At 42.2% G+C, this 22,486-nt stretch overlaps 1 protein-coding gene and 1 long non-coding RNA gene across 4 annotated transcripts in view; both read right to left on the bottom strand.

Moving 5' to 3' along the window:
- ABCG2 (ATP binding cassette subfamily G member 2 (Junior blood group)) overlaps window positions 1–7,870 on the bottom strand; it is a 129,159-nt gene extending 121,289 nt beyond the window's left edge. Inside the window, exon 1 of one of the 3 annotated variants that reach the window (XR_572557.2) lies at window positions 7,280–7,870. Coding sequence is in view for 1 of the 3 variants with exons in the window: in XM_008707130.2 (XP_008705352.1) it covers window positions 7,280–7,284 (5 nt within the window). In the remaining 2 variants the exon portion in view is untranslated. The remainder of the gene's footprint in view (window positions 1–7,279) is intronic. The other 2 variants (XM_008707128.2, XM_008707130.2) reach the window with 2 other exon arrangements.
- LOC121101405 lies at window positions 463–1,901 on the bottom strand. Its single transcript, XR_005833390.1, has 2 exons — window positions 1,844–1,901; window positions 463–564 (listed from the first exon to the last, which is right to left on the bottom strand). It is a non-coding gene; the product is annotated as an uncharacterized LOC121101405 (long non-coding RNA).
- Window positions 7,871–22,486: the final 14,616 nt, after the last annotated feature.

Below are 22,486 nucleotides of genomic sequence, written 5' to 3'. Positions count from 1 at the left end.
GGTTGGTGGAAGCTGCTTCTCCTGTTGACATTTTTTAAGCCAAAGTTCTTGCTAAAATTATCAAACCATCCTTTGCTGGCAGGAAGTTCTCCAGCTTTAGATCTTTCATCTTCATTTTGCTTTAAATTGTCATATAATGACCTCACTTCTTCTAGAATCATAATTAGCGTCTATGGGTATGCCTTTCTTATACTAATCCTGTACCCAAATAGGAGCTGCATTTTCAATATGAGATAAAACGGAATTTTGCAAAAAAAGTGCCAAGTTTTCACCCCCATTGGTGTAGCTACAGTGACAGTTTCACAAATTTCCTTTTCTTTTCTTTCCTTTTTTTTTTTTTTTAATGCTCCTTATGCTGGAATCATTTATCTTGAAAGGGCAGGCAACCACACTGCAGACCTCAATCTACAGTACGTATCAAGCAAATCAAATTTTCTTGTAATGTCATGACTTTCCTCTTTCTTGCAAGCACTTTGAGCATCACTGGTGGCGGTTCCTGTGGGTCCCAGGGTGTTATTCAAGGTTTACAATGTTGCGCTAAGCATGGTGAAAAATATGCGAGAACTGGGAGAGAACATATTTTACTGTTACACACAATATACTGGAGAGACAAACGGGTCATACAGAAATGATTATTTTAACACGACGTTTTAAGTGGTTAGTGGCAACACTTGAGCTCACCGCCTTAGCTAGGAGAGGTGGCTACAAAATTCTTGCAGGGTATAGTATGTACTACAGTTAATTTTACGTAGTTATGATTTAATACTGCATCTTTGCATCTGCTTACATTTCTCTTGACCACAAATGGCACCATGTACTGTCTGTGTTTGTGCACATTCTTATTTTTAAAGATTTATTTATTTGAGAGAGAGAGAGTGGGGGGGGGGCAGAGGGTAAGCAGGACAGAGTCTCGAGCAGACACCACGGTGAGTGCGGGACTGGACACAGGGCTTAATCTCATGACTCTGAGATCACCACCTGAGCCAAAACCAAGACTTAGATGCTTAACCAGCTGAGCCACCCAGGCACCCCTGTGCACATACATTTTGATAAATCTTGACTTTCTATAATAGATGTGTATATATTTTATGGTAGTAAATGACAAAATAGTATCTATATATATTTTATGCATTCATGACATATCTAATTTCTTAATTTTCTTGATATATCTAGGCTATGCAGTTCATCTGTGAGTTTTTTCAAATTGTTGCAAATCTCCAAAAAATTTTCCAATATATTTATTGGAAAAATCCATGGGTTAGTGGATCCACACAGTTTAAACTCATGTTGCTTAAGGGTCAATTTACTGAGCACCTACCAGTTTCCAAGAAGTAAGTGGTATGACATCGCTTTGATAATTAGACAAATACCCTCTTCTCAGAAGCTTACATTCTAATGAAGGCAGATGATAAATGTAGATATAGATATGATCATTTCAGAAAGTCAAACAAGGAAGTTACATAGAATCATGGGAGTCTTCCTTGAAGAAATACCAGTTGAACTGAAAACTGAAGAATAAGAACCAGCCATGCAGACTTGTTTATTTGCTTTTTCTTTCACTGTGGTAAAATATCTCTCACATAAAATTTACTGCTTTTGAGTTTTGTGACATTGAGTACCTTAACATTGCTGTGCAACCATCCCCACCACCCATCTCCGACCTTTTTCATTTCCCCAAACTGAAACTCTGTACCTGCTGAACAATCACTCCTCACTCCCCGCTCACCCCAGTGGCAACCATTAGCCTACTTTCTGTTCCTGTGAATTTGACTCCTGTAGGTACCTCATATAAGTGTATTTGTTATACAGTACTTATCCTTTGATGACTACATATTTCACTTACCATAATGTCATCAAGGTTCATCCATGTGTCAGAATTTTTAAAACGGGGGCGCCTGGGTGGCACAGTGGTTGGGCGCATGCCTTCGGCTCAGGGCGTGATCCCGGCGTTATGGGATCGAGCCCCACATCAGGCTCCTCCGCTATGAGCCTGCTTCTTCCTCTCCCACTCCCCCTGCTTGTGTTCCCTCTCTCGCTGGCTGTCTCTATCTCTGTCAAATAAATAAATAAAAAATCTTTAAAAAAAAAAAAGAATTTTTAAAACGAAGATTCCATTATAAACATACACCACATTTTGAGGTGTTCTTCTGTTGAGAGACACTTGAATTACTTTCATCTTTTGGATATTGTGAATAATGCTAATATGAATGCTAATATGTCCAAATCTCTATTTGAGTGCCTGCTTTCAATTCTTTTAGTATACACCCAGAAGTGGGATTGCTGGATCATATGGTAACACCATGTTTAATCTTTTGAGGAACTGCCAAACAGTTTTCCATAGCGGCTTCACCATTTTACATTCCTACCAGTAAAGCACAAAGGTCCCAGTTTACATCCATGCCAAGTTTTGTTATTTTCCTTTTTTTTTTCTTTATTATTATGGCCATCCTTGTGAGTATGAAGGGGTATCTCATTATGGTTTTGATTTATATTTCCCTCATGATTAGTGATGTTAAGCATCTTTTCATACACTTATTGCCCATTTTTATATCATCTTTGGAGAAATGTCTAGTCAAGTCCTTTGGCTTTTTATAATTGGGTTGTTTGGCTTTTGTTGTTGAGCTGTAGGAATTCTTTATTTATTCTAGATATTAACCCCTTATCAGATAAATGATTTGCAAATATTTTCTGCCATTCTGTGGGTTGACTTTCCACTTTCTTAATAATGTCCTTTGAGACATTCAAGTTTTTAACTTCGAAAAAGCTCATGTATCTAGTTTTTCTTTTGTTGCCTGTGCTTTTGGTGTCATATCCGAGAAATCACTGCCAAATTCAATGTCATGAGTCTTTCCCCCTATGTTTTCATCTAAGAGTTTTATACTTTAAGCTGTTATGTTTAGGTCTTTGGTTCATTTTGACTTACTTTTGTAAATGGTATAAGATAAGGGTCTGACAGTTCTTTTGCACGTGGATTTCCAGTTTTCCCAGCACCATTTGTCGGAAAGACTACCTTTTCCCCATTGGATGGTCTTGGCACCCTTGTCAAAAATCATCTGACCACATACACGAGTTTATTTGGCAGCTCTTTATTCTATTTCATTGGTCTGTATGTTTTCCTTTATGCCATTACCACAGTTACTTTTTATTACTATAATTCTGTTGAGGTTAGAGTTTTAAATCAGAGGTACAGCAATTTCGAAGAACTAGAGTAGGGATCAGCAAACTTTTTCTGTAAAGAGCCAAATAGTAAATATCTGGGGCTTCACAAGCCATGTGGTCTCTCTCACAATTACTGCACCCTGCTATCACAGCACTAAAGTAGCGATACGCAACACGTAATCAAATGGTTGTGGCCGTGTTCCTATAAAACTTTATCTTAATAGGTGGCAGGACAGATTTGCCCCAAAGGCAGTATTTTGACAGTCTTTGGACTACAGGTCACAGTTGGGCATTTTCAAAGGCTTAAAGCAAGGCCAGTGTAACCAGAATAAAGGTGAAAGAGGAGGGAGCTGAGGTTGGAGAGGTAAGTAAGGGCCAGATCACAGAAACCTGTAGACCACAAGGAGGATTTGATTTATTCTCTCTCACTCATTCATTCACCAAACATCCACCAGGGACCTACTGGGAGCCTGGGCTGGGACTAGATAGGCTCAGTCCTCAGCCTCATGGAGTTTTGATATAGAGAAGAGGTGTAAGCTAAGGAGTTTTGATACAGATCCTATTTCCTGAGTCATGACTCCACTTGAGTCCACTTCCTCACTTGAACCATGGGAGCTGCTCTAAGCTTTACCCTACTGCTTTAGTTCAAGCCTTTATTAATCGTCTCCAGGATGATTGCAACAGTCCATTCAAACAGCCTCTGCCCATAACCTCTCACCTTCTTGCAAACTAACCCCCACACTGCAGCAAGAAAATTCCTAAAATGTAATTGTGATTGCACTCCCCAGCCTCAAACTATCACTATATCACTGTTAAGTCCAAACCCTTGGGATGATATGTAAGGCCCTGGGTGACCAGACCCTTGCCAACTTCTCAGCATCATCTGCTCTCTCTGCCCTTGGTGGGAAGTGCTAGCTGACAACCTGGGACATTGACTCACACAAACCCACATAAGATCATGTTTGACTCATGATTAAGCCCTGTGTAACACCTACATCAAGGAAAGGTTTTTGATATTGGTGTGAATTCTTGTTCGTGTTTCTATTATAAAGTGTATGAATTGAGCAAGACCTTGTAATAAAAGAGCAAACACATACAGAGATAGCCCGGCACTGCTAAGTCAGTTAAACCTCACAACTACCTTCTGAGGTAGATAGTACCACTGTCTCCATTTTACAGATTAGGAAGCTGAGGCACAGAAGGGTTAACTTCCCCAGGATTACACAGCTTGCACAAGTGAGGGCATCAATATTCAGACCCAGGAATTCTGGCTCTATAATCTGTGTTATTAAGCACATTGCACTCCCTCACTAAACCATAAATATGTTCTTTTAAAATACTGACAAGCTGCGCCTGTAGTCTGAGTGTGGTCTGTAGCTGGCAGCATCAGGTTCCTCTGGAACCTTATTAGAAATGCAAATTCTACACCTGGGACCTGACCCAGAACAGAATCAGAATCTGTGGAGATGGGGCCCAGGAATCTTGAGTTTTAGCAGCTCCCTGGGTGATTTTTAATCATGATAAAGTTTGAGACCCCCTGCTCTAAAACATTAATTCCTGTGGAGTAAAGGACTTAATGGAGGCAAAGCTTGAGACTAACACGAGAATAATTTTGACAAAGAAGTAGAAATAGAGGGGCGCCTGGGTAGCGCAGTCATTAAGCGTCTGCCTTCGGCTCAGGGCGTGATCCCAGCGTTCTGGGATGGAGCCCCGCATCAGGCTCCTCCGCTGGGAGCCAGCTTCTTCCTCTCCCACTCCCCCTGCTTGTGTTCCCTCTCTCGCTAGGCTGTCTCTATGTCAAATAAATAAATAAAATCTTTAAAAAAAAAAAAGTAGAAATAGAATTCTCTTTAACATACAAAGTTTTCAAAATATGACATAAAAAGAAAACAGACCTAGCACAGAACAAAATAGGTGTTAAAGGTCCTGAGTAGATGAATCTGATCTTAGAGTAATCAGGCCAGGGTTCAAATCCAGCACTCCCACTAACCAGCTGCGTGCCTTGCAGGAAATTGCTTAACCAGAGTCTCAATTTCTTCACTAACAGGTTAGAGTAATAAGCCCCTTGACTGGCACCCTACGGTGGTTACGAAAATCATGTGGGATAATGTATGTGACAGTGCTTGATGGAAGAATAACATGGTGATCAGGGTTCTTTTCCTGCTGTAACTCCTTACAACAGAATATAGGCATCTTCCCTTCTACTCAGGAAATGGATAGGATTTTGAGTCTTGCAGTGACTCCAGAGATTTCTCTTCAGTGTAGGTTGCAAGAGATACACAGCTGGAATGGAGGTTGCTCTGGGCTTCACGAGGGAGAACAGAGGGAAGCGGCCTTACCTGAGAAAATGGTGCCAGAGCTCTGGCAGATGGTGGTAGGAATACCATTAATATCCCTGAACTCATCTGTGGCTTTACAATTTCTCTCCACAGAAAAGTTTAATTAAAACCTCTAATAGCTTAAGCCAAGGTTCAGTCCCGGACATTCTTACTGCCTGGCTGTTGCTGCTGTCTGGGCTGTTTACAATAGCTTCGGTTCTGATTGGTCAAGGTTTGTGCCACACAGGTTGTTAAATTTTTCAGTAACACCTCTGGTAATTACCGCATGAGAGAAAGGAATGTTATTTGAAGCTTATTTCAAACGGAAGCAATTCTCCTCTTTTTGGGATGGCTTCATGGGTTCCTCCTGTGCCTCACCAGGCCTGCGCATTCCCCAGACCTTTGACCCCAGTGCACACTCCTCGACTTAATGACAAATAGTTTTAGCATGTTCATTCATCACAACACCACCATTCATAATTTATTCTGTTTCAAGCACCTTTCTCCAGCTGAGGGAGCCATGCGCTACTATCCCGAGAGAACTCCCATGCATGTGTGGGTAAGAATTCTATTTCTAGGGGCGCCTGGGTGGCACAGCGGTTAAGCGTCTGCCTTCGGCTCAGGGTGTGATCCCAGCGTTATGGGATCGAGCCCCACATCAGGCTCTTCCGCTATGAGCCTGCTTCTTCCTCTCCCACTCCCCCTGCTTGTGTTCCCTCTCTCGCTGGCTGTCTCTATCCTGTCGAATAAATAAATAAAATCTTAAAAAAAAAAATTTAAAAGAATTCTATTTCTAAGCTGGGGTTTCTTTTATTCATTTTGCAAAGCAAGGACATCCCAAGCCACCACGCTCTTCTCTTTCCACCTTTTTTCCCATTGCTATTTTCTCCCCTCAACCTGGGACAGAATAGGTAGACTTCCTATTGATTCATTTTTCTCATCTTAGCTTGTCTCTTTTGGATTAAAAGCGACTTTCAGATATATGTGTATCATTTAAGAGAGAGAGCCACTACCAGGAGAGTTTAAAGGCCTCTCCTAAGAAAACAAAAACATATTAACTATATTCCTTACTTGGATTGACTTTCAACCATGTAATAGATTCATATGTCTTACAATCTTTATACCTCGAAACGGTAGGTGGAAGACACCAGTTATTTTTCGAGCACGCCCAATTTTTAATTGAAACCGAAATGTTCAAAGTGACCACCAGCTGCACCAGCTGAGGCATGATATGACACTTAATCCCCTAAACTGCAAAAATTTAAAAAAAATTCTGGCTCTGCTCAAAGTGATCCATGCTGTCTAAGGAGCAGCCCAACATTCTCTCTCACTTGGGGTGACTTGACTGACCACGTCTAGGAACCGTTGAACAGAAACCCCAAATTTTAGAGACAGTCCATTAAGCAGATACAGCCAGGGCAGGGGATGGTGACTGATTTTCTTTTCAGGTGTTCTCATAAATCACATACCTGGTTAAATACCTTCATTCCAACATCTCCCCAATCCTTTTCCCTCCAAAGCAAAAAAAAAAAAAAAAAACCCTAGAGGATTGAAGCCCTTGTTACTCAGGGCATGGTTCACGGACTAGCAGATCTGCCTGCAAGCCTGTCAGAAATGCAGAGTCTCAGGCCCACACCAGACCCACGGAATTCTGCCTTTTAACTAAATGTCCAAGTGATGCATATTCACATTAAAGGATGACTAGTACTGGTTTAAGTGACACGTTTGTTAAAGAGCATACCAAAAAAGAATCAAGATTCTCTACTCAGAACACTTGAAACAATAAAAAACAGACAACTCACTTCATGGACGACGTGTGATGTTGGAAGGAAAGCAGCTCCAGCCTTGGCAGAGAGGCAGGGGTGATGTGAAGGCTTCTACCTTGCAGGTTTTCCTAGAGAGACTTCAGCCCCAGGTTTGTGTCCCTGAAAGTTCCAGGAGCTTCCTTTTGCCAGCCCTCAGGGGGCAAGAGAAAGAATCAGAAAGGAAATGTAGCAGCCCCTTGGCGAGGTCCTGCAACGACCAGAAAGACCGAGGTTTTCCAAAGAAATTAGCCTTGAGGAAATGGCCAGGGGGAAATGAACAGTTCTCATATTCCCCTGAGTTCCTTTCTTCTCCACCATGAGCCAGGCATTGCCCACATTTCTGTCTCGACCACTGAGATTCAAACCGACGACCTAATGCCTCCAATCCGCCTGGGATCCTTTTCCGGTGTTCCTGGCAAGAGCAAGGGAAAGGGAGAAAAGGCATGCATCAGAGAGATATTTTTATCTTTCTCTTTGGACAACAGAATCATGATGACAGCATCTCCAACACTAGCAACAACTTAAGAAAGGACCAAAACCTAGCAAATAGTTTTGCTCTGTGTAAACTTCCTGTCTTTCGCTAGCTCTGACGAAATCGGGGGTCTCCTCTCATAGGTCCTGCCTTCTGGCAAAAAAAAGCGCAAGCAGGAAGATAACACATTTGAAAGGAAGTGAAAGAAACCAAAGCAAAGACAGCATTAGGTTTCAGGGCAAAGACCCACCAGAGACTGGAAGAGGAGACAGCAGCTACATTCAGAACACGCTAGCCTTCTAATGTTAGCTTTTCTTTTTTTTTTTTTTTAAAGATTTTATTTATTTATTTGAGAGAGAGAGAGAGAGACAGCCAGCGAGAGAGGGAACACAAGCAGGGGGAGTGGGAGAGGGAGAAGCAGGCTCCCAGCAGAGGAGCCTGATGTGGGGCTCGATCCCAGAACACCGGGATCACGCCCTGAGCCGAAGGCAGACGCTTAACAACTGCGCCACCCAGGCGCCCCTAATGTTAGCTTTTCTAACCCAGAGATGTCATAGGAAGGTAAGACCATATTAAATAGGCATTTCCTATTCTGAAAACATGATGATGTCAAGTGAAATAATAGGACATTTACTAAGAGCTTCTGGTCCCTGTCTTTACTAGTCTTGACAAGTTTTTTCACCCATGCCTCCCCAGCTACAAAAGGGTGAGAACAATGATGCTGTCCTTACAGAGATTGGCATAATAATATCATGAGATATGCAAAATGCCAATGACTGAGCTTGCCATGCTGTCGGTTCTCTTCATATTTAAGTCACCATCCTGAGTCTTCTTTTGTTCATACCTAAGCAGAAATCAGGCACTCAATAAATATATTTGTTTTCCTTCCCCTCCCCTGGCATTCAATAAATATTTATTGAAATGAAATTAAAGTTTAAAAAATCTTGATGTATTAAGAAATTCCACCTATTTATTTTTTTTAAAGATTTTATTTATTTATTTATTTGACAGAGAGATAGAGACAGCCAGCGAGAGAGGGAACACAAGCATGGGGAGTGGGAGAGGAAGAAGCAGGCTCCCAGCGGAGGAGCCTGATGTGGGGCTCGATCCCAGAACGCCAGGATCACGCCCTGAGCCTAAGACAGACGCTTAACGACTGCGCCACCCAGGCGCCCCCCACCTACTTATTTTTATCATTGTTTTAAATTGTGGTAAAATAATAAAACATGCCATTTTAGCCATTTTTACGTGTTTGGTTCAGTGGCATGAATTGCATTCACAATGTTATATAGCTGCCACCATGATCTATTTCCAAAACTTTTTCATCACCCCAAACAGAAACTCTATAATTATCAAGAAATAGCTCCTTCAGGGTTTTTTTTTTTAAATGTGGGGATCACTTTTTAATCTGGGGGGATCCCTCCTCCCTCATGGCTGTAGTTGCACTTTAAGAACCCCTGAAGAGAAAATACGTAACACCAAGAATAACATAGATAACTCTTTTAAATAAATTTACATTTTAATCACATAATACATCTTTCATTTTGAAATATATGAGATTATTCTTCATTCCAGCCAGAAACAAGGTTTAGAACAAAACTTGCAGTAAAATTTCTGCCATCTTTGTGGATATATCTGGACTTCTTTTGAATCTAGTCTACTTTTTTTTAATTTTATTTTTTTAGAGACAGAGTGAGAGTGTACGGGGGGAGGGACGGAGAGAGAGCATCTTGAGCAGACTCCATATTCAGCTTGCAGCCCAATATTGGGCTGGATCCCACGACCCTGAGATCATGACCTGAGCCAAAGGCAGACCCTTAACCAACTGAGCCACCCAGGTGCCCCTCAATGGTACATTTAAAAGAAGTGCTGATAAATCCATAGAGAAGGCAGAGTTTTATTCCAAGGTTTATTCTATCAGCCAGTGACCCCATCCCTCCTTTCCAACAACCCTCAGTTTGTTTCCTATGAGTCTCTTATGGTTTGTCCTCCTCTCTGATTTTGTCTTGTTTTTATTTTTTCCTCTCTTCCCCTATGGTCCTCTGTTTTGTTCCTTAAATTCCACATATGAGTGAGATCATATGATAATTGTCTTTCTCTGACTGACTTATTTCACTTAGCATAATACCCTCTAGTTCCATCTTGTCATTTCCAAGGTTTATTCTAAATCAAATAGAGCTAACTTTGTAAATACAATTTTAAGGATAATTAAGACATATACTAAAAATAACCATGATTTTAAGAATCAGCTAGACACTGTTGGGGAAAAAAAAGAATGTATGACATGGTACCTGTCCTCCAGGGGTTGGGTAGACAAGACTAACACACATGACCTAACAGGAGAGCTGGCTGGATACCATATTGGTTCAGGCAGTAGGCAGAGGGAGAAGGAAGAACCCAGCATAGACTGTGGATCCTGGATCCTCACTTCCTACTGATGTAGACCCATGGCTGACTTGGCCAAGGTGACCCAATGAACTCCTAGCAAGTTTCAGAGTAATTGGGCTCAAGATACATGATTCCCCTTTATTCCAGAGCAATACACATTAGAAAAATCCTTGCTTAAGAGGTAAGTGAAGAGTCTCTTCCACTGAGGCAGATCTAAGTGATTCTGATTTAAGGAAACACATGCTGCTTTTCTAACGGAAGGTAACACAAACTTTAATTTTCAAATTTTCTCCCATGTTTCATGTAATGTGATTTTATGTTATTAAATATAATATTTAGATAATAGTAATACAATAAAAAAAGAAAAGAAGGAAGGAAGGTAGCAAGGAAGACAAAGGTCAAAAGAGGGAGTGGGGGAAGGAAAGAAGGAAAGGAGCAAAGAAATTAGAATCTAAATGTTTCCCAGTAAGGAGATGGTTAAATAAATGTAGTGCAGGCATAAATGGAATATTACACAACAGTTCAAAAGAATGAGGTAGAAATATATATACTGTCTTGACAAAGAAAGATCTGCAAGATATATTAATTGTTAAAAGCAAGTTGCTAACTAACACATGCACATCCTCACAAAACAAAACTATGTGTTTTTATATATACCCATCTATGTATATAATCCCATAGAAAAAAATTCTGGAAAAACATGACCCAAAATGGCAGCAATCTCTGAGAAGTATGGGATTAGGAGGTAGGGATGCTTTGTGGACAGCATACATCTCTGTTGTTTAAAGATTTCCCATGTGTACTCATATATTTTCCTGTTTCTTTTAGAGTAAAAGCCAAAGACCTTTACAATCTGTATCTCCCACCACTACTTCTCTGATCTCACTTTTCCCTTTGCTAACTGTAATGTAGCCAGACCTATCTCCTCGCTGTACCGCCAACGTACATGCACTGACCCACCTCAGGGTCTTTGCACTAGCTCTTCTCTTTGCCCAGAATGATCTTCCCCTACTCACATATATGGCTCATTCCTTCATTTCCTTCCAGTTTTTCTTCAAATGGTAACTTCTCAGTGAGGCCTACCCTGACCTCCCAAATTAAAATTGCAATTCCTTCTACTAGTATTCTTTTTTTTTTTTTTTTTAAGATTTTATTTATTTGACAGAGACAGCAAGAGAGGGAACACAAACTGGGGGAGTGGGAGAGGGAGAAGCAGGCTTCCCACTGAGCAGGGAGCTGGATGTGGGACTGCATCCCAGGACTCCAGGGTCATGACCTGAGCCGAAGGCAGACACTTAATGACTGAGCCACCCAGCCACCCCCTCTCTACTAGTATTCTTGATTTGCCTCATCTTATTTTTGTTGAGAGCACTTATCACCCTTTGACACATGTAATTTCCCTATTTATTATGTTCCCCTTTCTCCTTCCAGTAGCATGTAAGCTCTATGAGAGCATGGCTTTTTATTTGCTTTGTTCATGAATAAATCCTTATCCCTAGAATTGTGCCTAGTATACCACTAGATGCTTAATAAAATGTACTGATAAAGTCACAAATTTTCCCAAGAATATATTCATGTATTTTTTGTATATATTTAATAATCAAAGATAATCACCAATCTCAAACAAACAAACAAAAAAATCTAAAAAGTTAGAGTGAGATGTCTGAGGACCTCCTGGGTTCTATGGAACAAGATTTGAAAATCTCTGGCTGAAAGCTAAATACGGTAGAACGCACGGGACAAAAGCTTATTGAATGGAAGTCCTTCTATTGACTTAGCACACTATCTAACAATGCATATTATTTTGCAAACAACTACGAGCAAACCAACCACTCCTAGAACCTCTGAAATCCCCAGCTATTTCTTTATAGAGGCAAAGGGCCAGTGAAGGTCCCTTATTTCGTATAAGGGCAGCCCTATGCCAAAGGTGACAAGTTGTAGCAAAAGTCATGTATATTAATTCTTGGAGACCTCCTTTATTTCTTTCAAAAAATGTATATCCCTAAGAATATAGATGGAATTTAATCCCCAATCTTGTTGAAGCAGGTATTGAAGTCCTTGGAACTGGAGAGTGAGAAAGGTTTGAAACAGCCAGCATTATCCCCTACTTCAAAGAACAGCAGAAGTCTTTTAGCTAGCAGTGATTTTTTTTTTTTTAATCAGAATCAGTAGCCTGTCAGTGGAGAGGAATCCTCCCCAAATTAACAAGGTAGGGAAGTAGGAAAGGTGGTCCACAGATAAATATTGTGCCAGTCCCATTTCCCTCTGTCTTTAACCATTCTTCAGGGCTGAGAGGCAGTAACAGAGAACGCTTCCTTGTTTGGCCATTGAAATTACGAAAGTGTTGAGGCACCTGGGTGCTCAGTTGGTTAAGCGTCTGCTTTTGGCTTGGGTCATGATCCCAGGGTCCTGGAATCGAGCCCCATGTCGGCTCCCTGTTCAGCGGGGAGCCTGCTTCTGCTGCTCTCCCTGCTCGTGGTCTCTAATAAATAATTTTTTTTAAAGATTTATTTATTTATTTGACAGAGAAAGAGAGAGACGGCCAGTGAGAGAGGGAACACAAGCAGGGGGAGTGGGAGAATAAGAAGCAGGCTCATAGCGGAGGAGCCTGATGCAGGGCTCGATCCCAGAACGCTGGAATCATGCCCTGAGCCGAAGGCAGACACTTAACGACTGAGTCACCCAGGTGCCCCTCTAATAAATAATTTTTTTAAAAAATCTTTATTAAAAAAAAGAAAAGACAATTATGAAAGGGCCTTTTCTGGTATCCCAAACTTTTGTTTTCCATCTCATATTGGTTTATAAGGGTATCTTCAGAATTCTTTAGAATGTATCCAAAGAAATATGTGATAATCTATTCCTATGTTTCCAGGATATGGAAAAGTTGCTCTAAATTTCCTTTAAGGTAATGAATCATTGAACATTGCATCAAAAACTGGGGATGTACTGTATGGTGACTAATATAACAAAATAAAAATTATTAAAAAAAATAAATTTCCTTTAAGGCTTAGAAGCAACCCAAGACTTAGCAATTGTTTAATAAGAGTCAAAATTCTGTGTTCCATATCTTTATTATCAAGACTCACAATGATTATTAACAAGTTCCCCAGCACTTTAGCTTTGGTTTCCCATTTTGCCAGTTATAGACTTCTGAGAGTTAAGGGCCTCGTTCTAGGCTTTTATAGTCCGACAGTATGGTGCTGTTCAAACAGTAGTTATTTAATCAAGGCTTTATAATCAGCATTATAAACCAAATGATAATATAAACAGAGCTTATAAACATGACCTAAAATAAAATCACACTTGTAGCATAACTCTGAAATGCCAAATCTGCTTCAATGGCTGTTTCCAAATTTTAAAAGCCATATTGCATGACAAAAAATGAGTAGCTATGAGAAACTGTCCTTGTTAACTCTTTATACTTGTTATTTACTGAACCGGAGACACAAGAAGCTTTACGAGAGGAAAGCTCAAATCCAAGGAAGTATTTTTATTAGGCAGACCAACCCCACCTCTCTTTATTGCCCGGTATATTTGTGCAGCTGTTAGCGAATGTTTACAATCTGAGAAATCTAGGCACAATAAAGTTTATGACTGGGGGCTAGATCAGCCCTAGGGAGAAGAGAGACTTTCCAGGGGGCAACACTGCCTGACTTTTCTTTTTCTTCATAAGGCTAAAGTTCTGGACAACAATACAGCAAATTTTATACATTTTTACGTAATCATGCATTTGTATGTTTGTGTATATCTTCATGGCAGAGAAGGCAAGAGAAAATGGTATAAGGGAAGGAAAGAGTTCAAAATAGTATAAAATTAGAAACAATGTGTCCCACAAGAGGGAATTGCAACATAAACTATGGTACATAATATCATAATCACAAAAATTAGCAAGTACATGGTCAATATGGATGCATGGCATATGAACTGTCTCGGGAGTAAAATTTTTGCTCTACCCTCTTAGATACAGTTCCTGCGGATTGGCAAATTAAACTGACAAATGACAGACTGACAGGAGAAAAAAGGTTTATTCATATTAAGTTAGAGACTTACCTACCTAAATTAGTAGGGGAATGAGAAGAGTGGAGAAAAGGTTTCTATGGGAAGAAAAAATAAGTTTCTTTAGGAAAGACAAATGGGTTTTTAGAAGAACAAACTGGAGATTAAAAAAAAGTTTGTGATAATATCTGTTTATGAATGTGTGAGTAGGTCTTTTCCATCTTCATGGCCACGAATGATTTGATTTATGGTAGGATTACTCTTGTTCTCTCTTCTAGAAGTAGACCCATCCCAAAGAGGGATTTATGACAGCCCATTTTTCAGAAGTTTCTGCTTTTAAGGAGATAACAGAGGCACCAAGAAGGCTTCTTTCTCCATCTGTTGATTCTCAATCTCCTTCAACTCAAAATAATCCTTATGTCAAAGTGGCATATGCCGATCCCCTTCAATATAAAGTTGTATCAGGTGAAGAAAATCAGAACTAAAATAACGTGAATGTATTTACTGATTTTAAAATGTAAAAAAAAAAAAAGGATGCATGATCATGGCAGAGATCAGAAATGAGTTTGGAAAAAGAAAACACTTTTAACAGTTATTAAGTTTCGTGTTCTGTAGATTTACTAAAGTTCACAGCCATCAGTCATTTTTTAAGTGAGGGAGAGGTATTAGAATATTAAGAAGAAATCCAATCAGGAAGAGAGAGAAATAGTGGAAAAAGAGAAAAAGTAGAAAGGTAGTGAGAGGAAAAGAAAGGCACATAAGGGGAGGGGGAACACACACACACACACACACACACACACACACACACACAGGAAACATTTACCAAAAGCAAAACTGACAGACAGGAACTAGTGGCAGAAAATGGGGTATATGACTGTGTAGGTTGTGTATTAATTATGTAGGTCTCACAACAACCCTATGTGCTGTTATTAGCTCCATTTTGCAAATGACAAAACTGACTCACAACATGAGTTAAATAATCTGCTTAGTTATTTAGGCAAGGAGGAGAGGATTCAGGCCAACTCGGACTTCACACTCTAGCATTTTGCCCTGATGCTTCTGATGCAAACATGTCAACATTTCAGAAGATACTTTTCCATCATCCCTTGAAATTAGTGACAAATGATCCAGCAATATAACATAGACATTTTTTTTAAAAAATAGCCTCCACACCCAACGCGGCACCCAACATGGGTCTTAAACTCATGACTCTGAGATCAAGACCTGAGCTGAAATCGAGAGTCAAATGCTTAACCTACTGAGCCACCCAGGTGCCTGTAACATAGATCTTTCTGACATCCAAAACATTTTTTCTGCCTTTGTTTTGATAGTTTATTTTTGAAATATTTATCCCCCCCCCAATTCTAAAGCTTTCCATCTTTAGAGAAATGACAGTGCTCTTCCCTTTCATCTGCACCACTAGAGTAGAGCACATTCATTCATTCCCTCCTTCATTCAGCAGGTGAAGTGCCCACCATGTGTCTGTCTATGGCTGAGTAAAATTCCCTAGCGCCGTCCTCAAAGAACTGCACAGTGACCTTTGGAGTACAGCCTGGAACCCAGTCCCTAGTCTGGCGTCTAACAAACCATGCAATCTTGAACACAAGAGGTTAGAGTCAAAACCCTGATTCTTAATTTCTCTCAGTTTCTAAATAGGAATTTTAAGGCAGGAATTCTCTCATGACTTTGGCTTTATGCTTTGGCATTAGAAATGCCTCTCACATTTCTTTGATCCCTAAAAGCAGATTTAGCATCAGAGAAATATCACAGTGGAAAGATGTTCCAGGCAACACCTAAGAGGTCTCCTAAATTTGGATCTTCTTATATTATCATTGTTTCTGACTTCAAGCACCGTGGTCATACTTTCCCAGCTGTGCCAGCATAACTTGCCAACACTGACTGAACAAGATCTTAAAACAACGGTGCTGGGCCCACCTATCCAATTTGGTTGTAACTGAAGAAACCTGAGGACTTCATTCCTCTTAGTAACACAGTGATCTTTCTTCTTTCCATGATTCATCTTTTGGGAAGGGTGTACTCCCAAGTTTTAAAATAAGGCTCAGGAATGAGATAAGAACTCTTCCCTATTTGAATTAGGTCCTTATGCATTCCTAACTTTTTTGAACACCTACGATGTGCCAGACTGTGCTGTTAGGATTATATAGAAACACCGAGTTCCTGCCCTGGAGGAATTCACAATCTAAAGATGAAGAAAGGAAGGAAACAAAGTGTTATAAGATTGGATTGTCAGTGTTAGGATATTAGTAAGTATTGGCTGTCACAGGAATCAACAGAAGGGGAATTTAACTCAGACTGGAGGAGTCTCGGCACATTCCAGAGGGAATGATATCTGAGTTTTGAAGTTCACCAGGGAAATAAGTGGGGAGATGTATTACAGGGAGAGAGAAAAATGGACCTACATTGGGATAAAGCTTAAGATAGGAGACTGGAAGTGCAAGAAATTACATTGCAGCAGTAGCAAGGAACAGACTACCGAAAGGGTCTCTTATGCAATGCTAAAGAGTTTTAACTTATTGGGACACCTGGGTGGCTCAGTTGGTTAAGCGTCTGCCTTTGGCTCAGGTCATGATCCCAAGGTGCTGCGATCAAGCCCTGCATCAGGCTCCTTGCGCAGTGGGGAGCCTGCTTCTCCCTTTGCCCCTCCCCCTGCTTGTGTGCGCGCTCGAGAGTGCTCGCTCTCTCTCTCTCTCTGACAAATAAATAAAAATCTTAAAAAAAAGGGGGGGGGGTAACTTATCTAGGAGGTGAGACTGAAAAACATTAGCATGCAATGACCAGCATGTGGAGAATGGACAAAAGGTGATCCCAAGGGCCAGAAAATCAGTTGGGAAACTACCACAGTGTCAGCTGAATCTAATGAAATGGCAGTGAGAATGGAGCAGAGAAGACAAATTACAGAAGTGAAGGAGGAAAGGGGTCTGAATGGGAGGGATTGTCATTCACCAAGATAGATGAGAAGGAATAGATTTGGCTGGGAATTCCTTTTTGGATATGTTGAAGTTGAGGTGCTTACAGGACCTTCAAGTGGATGTTTCCAGTCCATGTCTGGACATGTGAGTCTGGAACACAGGAGAGAAACCTTGGGCTGGGAGTATGGTTGAAATCATCGGTATACCGATGACAGGTAGTCATACTGTATTGGCTTGCACAAGGAGAGTACTCCCTGAGAAAAGGGTGGATGGTAGTACCCAGGGTACATCAACAATCAAAGCGCAGGAGACTTGAGAAGTGGCTGCTGGATATTTTGAAAGAAAACCAGAGAAGAGGTGTCAAGAAACCTAAGAGAGAAGACTATTTGAATGAGAGGGGAGTAGCCAGGAATGTTGAATGCTGAAGAGAGGTCAAATAAAATAAAAACTACAAGGAATCGGTGTATTTATCTAAGGAGTTCATTGTGGACCTTTGAGATGAATGTTTCCTTGGTGTGGTGGACTCAGATGGCAGAATGCAGTAAATGAGAAACGGGGAAGTAGGAGCCTCAAATGTAGTCAGGAATGCAGTGCAGGGGTTTGGTTAACTTTTGTGCTGGTCTCAGCGTGCTTTTACTATATTCTCTCTTCTCCTGACACGTTTTCCAATTATTCTATTCTTCCTAGTTTTCCGTAAACAGCTGCAGGATTCTTGGGTTCCTTGTGAATTTTCCTCCATCTAATTACTAATATATGCATACTTACTATTTCTGGAAGATAACTGACCTCGGGATGAAATAGGGCTGGATTTGAATCCTTAGCCAGCACCCTCAAGTAGTTACGTTTTGTATTTTGTTACGCAGGAGTTTGGGTCTGTATAGAAATCCTATCAAATTAGCCAGGAGTTGAAACGGAAGCTCTGCGGGGATGGAGACAGCGCCTCCTTCCACTTTTCTGTGCAACTCTGGGGAAGTATCTTCTCTCCGCATAGACACAGGACCTAGGAACGGCCTCGTCAGCTCGTGGTGAGCTCACGATCGTAGCTCCTCCCATTACACAGTTAGAGAACCCATCCGTTCCTAAACACTGTGTAGGTTGTGTAGAGAGATCTGATTGGCTGTTGACTAGGATTGACTCTATCCAGGGATGTTGTCCAAACCGCAAGAAGTGTCTGTTGGTGCAAACATAGCCACCCGGGCCAAACGTTTTAACAAGTTATGAATCGGGCACGGTTCCTGGGAATGAGGGTTTGAACTGGACAGAAACCCCCATGAACCTTGCACAAACCCCTCGATCTTTGCAGCCTGATCTGCAAAGTGTTAACACTTAGTGGATGCTGTGCTCTGCTGCCACCACCTACCTTCGGGACTGAAGAAACTATTCCCCCAGCCGCTGGGAGCCTGGCCAGACCGCAGCTCTGGTCCGCCATCCTCTCCGAAGTACTTCTCTAGGGAGGGGACAGCCTCCTTGCCGACAGTCGTGGCCTCTTTCCAGAAACAGTCTGCATCTGCAGACTGCTCCCTGCGGGGCCGGAAAGGCCAGCTCCCCGCCGCGGAGCAGCGCGCGCCGGCTGTCCCCCCGCCTCAGTGTGGGCTCCGACGCCGGGGTCTGGCTCGGCTGGGCGCGGCCGCCGCCGGAGAAAGGAAGGAAGGAACTAGAAAGGGAAATAAAAGGGAAAGGAGGAGGAGAAAGGCAGCGAGCTGTCGGGCAAATGCCGAGGAAGAGAAGGAAACGCGTCCTCGGGCGCCGCAGGGCTGGGCAGCGGCCGCACCACGCAGCGAAGCGCTCTGAGCGCGCGCGGAGGGCAGCAACCCCGCCCAGCGCGCCGCCCCCCGCCCGGGCCGCCGTCGGGTCTAGGTCCCCGCAGCTCGCCCCGCCAAGCGCCTGGCACGGTGGCGGAAACCGCGAAGCCACGCGGCAGTACCTCTTCGGCAGCATCGCCTCGGCAGCGGCTCACAGCCAGGCACCGGAGTGCATGCATCCTGCCGAGCACCGGGTCCGCGCTGGGCAAAGCCTTGTGGAAAACCGACCTCTGGGCTCCCGGGTCCAATTGGAACACAGAGCCGCTGGGGGTAAAAGGCCGAGGGGTTTTACAGGAAAATACAGGATCGGGGTCCTTTCTATAAGAATCTGGCACGCGCTGCCAGCCTTGTTCATTATGTCTTCAAGGTGGTCTCACGACCCGTGCCGGCACGGGGCATCTCAACCGCATTATTAAGGATACACTGAGGTCAGCGAGATGTCAACATTGATACCAAGTTTCTGGAACAAAGGATTCTACAGAAAAACAGGTGAAGGGGAGGCTTCAAGATTGAGGAAGAGAAAAGAAAGTGTTCAAAGTCAAGCCTTACTGAAGCATTAGTGTATATCTTAATTTCCATCCATTTTTACGTTTCTGTGGCGGTTTAAAAGGTCTTAGGAGCGCAGTGAATGTGGGAAACACTTCCCTGAAAGCTATAACTTCTTTCAGAGTTAGAAAGTCCACACTGTGGGGGCCGGGGTCGGGGGGTTGCTGGGTGACTGTGGGTTAAGGGTCTGCCTTGGGCTCAGGTGCTGATCTGGCATAATCTCTGGGTCCTCCAATTGAGCCCGCCTCAGGCTCCCTGCTCAGCGGGGAGTCCACTTCTCTCCCTCTCCTTCTGTCCCTACCCCCCCACCAGCTCTCTCCCTCTCTCAAATAAATAAATAAAATCTTTAAAATGTAAAATAAAATAAAGTCCACACCGGGAAAAAGCCTTATAAACGAAACCAGTGTGGAAAATTCTTCGCTCACATCTCCATTTTCCTTCAACACCGCAGAATTCACATTTAGGGAAAGCCTTAAGTGCAGCAAATGTGGGAAATTCTTTGGCCAAAGCTCCGGCCTTATTGTACAAAAGAGTCCACACTGGAGCAAGGCATTGTGAGTGCAGAGTATGTGGGAAACTGCACCGGTGATTGTGACTTCATTCAACATAGAAGAGTTCATATTGGGAGAAAGGCCTCATGAGTGCGGGGAATGTGGGAAATTCTTTAGAGCCCAATCTGCTCAGCACCAAAAAGTTCACACCAGAGAAAGGCCTCACCAGTGCAACAAATATGAGGATGTTTTCAGCCAAAGGTATAACCTCCTTCAGCACCAGAAAGTTTACCGCCACACAGGAAGGCATCTTGTGCTGGGCAAATGCACGAAGATCTTTAGCCAAAGGTCCGCTCTGATTCAGCACTAGAAACTTCACAAAGCAGGAGCGTCTGAGTGGCCCAGTTGGTTGTGCTTCCAGCTCCTGGTTCAACTAGGGTCATTATCTCCCGGTCCTAGGACAGAGCCCCTGGATGGTCTCTGCACTCAGCAGGGAGTCTGCTTGAGGATTTTCTCTCTCCCTCTGCCCCTCGTCCCACTCAGACCATGCACACTCTCTCTCTCAAATAAATACATAAATCTTAAAAAAAAAAAAAAAGGAAGGAAGGAAGAGAAAGAAAGAAAGAAAAAGAAAGAAAGGACTTCACAAAGCAGATAAGCTTTAAGAATGCAGTAAATTTGAGAAAGCCTTCAGCTGATTCATTTCCTAGGCACAGGGAAGTTCACATGAAACAAAGCCATAGACATGTAGGGAACAAGCTCTCTCCTTGTTCAGTATAATGACACTGAAGGAGAACCTTCATGAGGGAGACACATTCCTGAAGTTGACTCATCCATCTGAATATAATCCCCCCCATTAGTTCCAGATATGTGGGAAGCTTCCAGCAGCTGTTTTGTACTCCCTAACTTGCTTGGAGCACTTGCCAAAATTGTCACTGCCCATTACTGTGGCACAAGTCATCTCAGCTCTACCACCTGCCAGGTCTCCATGGTGTGCATTAGTCACTCCCAACCTGTTCAGGAGAGTAGACATCTGTGCTCTCTCTAGAGAAAATAATGAGCAGTGCGAGTCTTTATGGGGACCTGTTCCTTTTTCTCTAATTAGGGCACATCCCTGACCCATTTGTATCCTAAAGGACCTTATCTCCGTTCTGCCGGTCACTTGCAGAGGAGATTCACCTTCCTGGACATTGTTGTTCTCCAGTTATGCTCATGATGGATTTTTCCAGCCTCCACATCACCAACTTGTGACTCGTGAGCTGCCTGCCTCAGCTCACTTTGGTTTGTGAAATAATAAAGGCCTCATTATTTAAACCAAAAATCAAAAACAAAACAACTCTAAAGGAGCATCCCAATTTCAGAGCTCCCTATGGAGGGGTATGGGTCTTTGCATCACAGCCTGACTTCTCCCTCTGCCCCTTCCTGCCTGTTTCCCATCTGTCCTTTTGGCTCTTATCATGAAAAGTTTTCTATCACTTCTATCAAGGCTTAGTGCCCTCCTAGCTTGCATACATTTTGCGTTGTAGGGAACACAACAGGGGTTCCTGCCTTGCTAACATTGTGCTCCTTTTCTCTGTGCTCTGCATTAACTTGCAAAATTTGCTCTTAAGAGTATTTTCACTCAGCTCAAGGGCAGCTTCACGGGTGTACAACCTGCATAGCTGCATGAAACCCAGTTCTTAAAAGGGCCCCACACTTGGTTTAGTGTTCTGCAGTTGCTGTCTTCGAAATTCTTCATCAGTTTTGAACAAGGTCCTGGTCTTTTCATTTTGCACAAAATATATAACTGGTTCTGCCTTTGGCCACTTGCCTCCTAAGACATGATACAGGTCTCCTGGTCCTTGAAAGAACCCACCCTTGACATGTGGCCAAAGGCTTAGTGACTTCACTGGTTAGATCTCTTTTGGCTCCAAGCATCTTTGCTTTACCTGTTCAGGTGAACACTTATCTGGTATAACTCACTTTCCACACTTCTCTGCCTTCTGACAAAGTTCTTCTAGAGAGATAATCAACCACTACCTTCCCCAAACCCTGCTAGGCCCAAGCTGGTGTCATTTACAGACCTATGGGAGTAGGTTCTCAGTAAATGTTTATCATTGGTAAACTGACTTATTAGACTTCCATAAGAAATCACCTAAATCCTGTACTGTTTAAAGCAGTAATTGTCTTCATTAATTCACAGTCCCTCACCAGTTATACTTACTTGGCTTGGGCATAATTTGGTTCTCTACCCTAATTTATTTTTTGTGATAGATGCTCAGTTACTATGTTTAATATACTCATCCATCCACTCAGTTTCTGGATCATTTCTTGTAATTCTTTTTCATGTGCCCAAAGAGTCTTCTGCAAATAGATGTTCAGAGACGTTTGATAGTGAATTGGTTTTGCTTTTGCTAATGTACAGAAGGTTATGGTAGACTAGAAGGAACATAGACTTTGAAGTCAAAAGGGTCCGAATTGGATCTTGCCATTATGAGCTGCACCAAAGCTCCATTTCCTCATCTATAAAAAGGATGATTAGAAAGGCTTCCCTGTGTGATTGTTGTGAAGAATTAATGAGATAGTATATGCAAAAGAGA

The sequence above is a fragment of the Ursus maritimus genome, unplaced genomic scaffold (genome assembly GCF_017311325.1).
Source record: "Ursus maritimus isolate PB19 unplaced genomic scaffold, ASM1731132v1 scaffold_8, whole genome shotgun sequence".
Lineage (NCBI taxonomy): Eukaryota > Metazoa > Chordata > Mammalia > Carnivora > Ursidae > Ursus > Ursus maritimus.
This window is presented reverse-complemented; position numbering and strand designations above follow the sequence as displayed.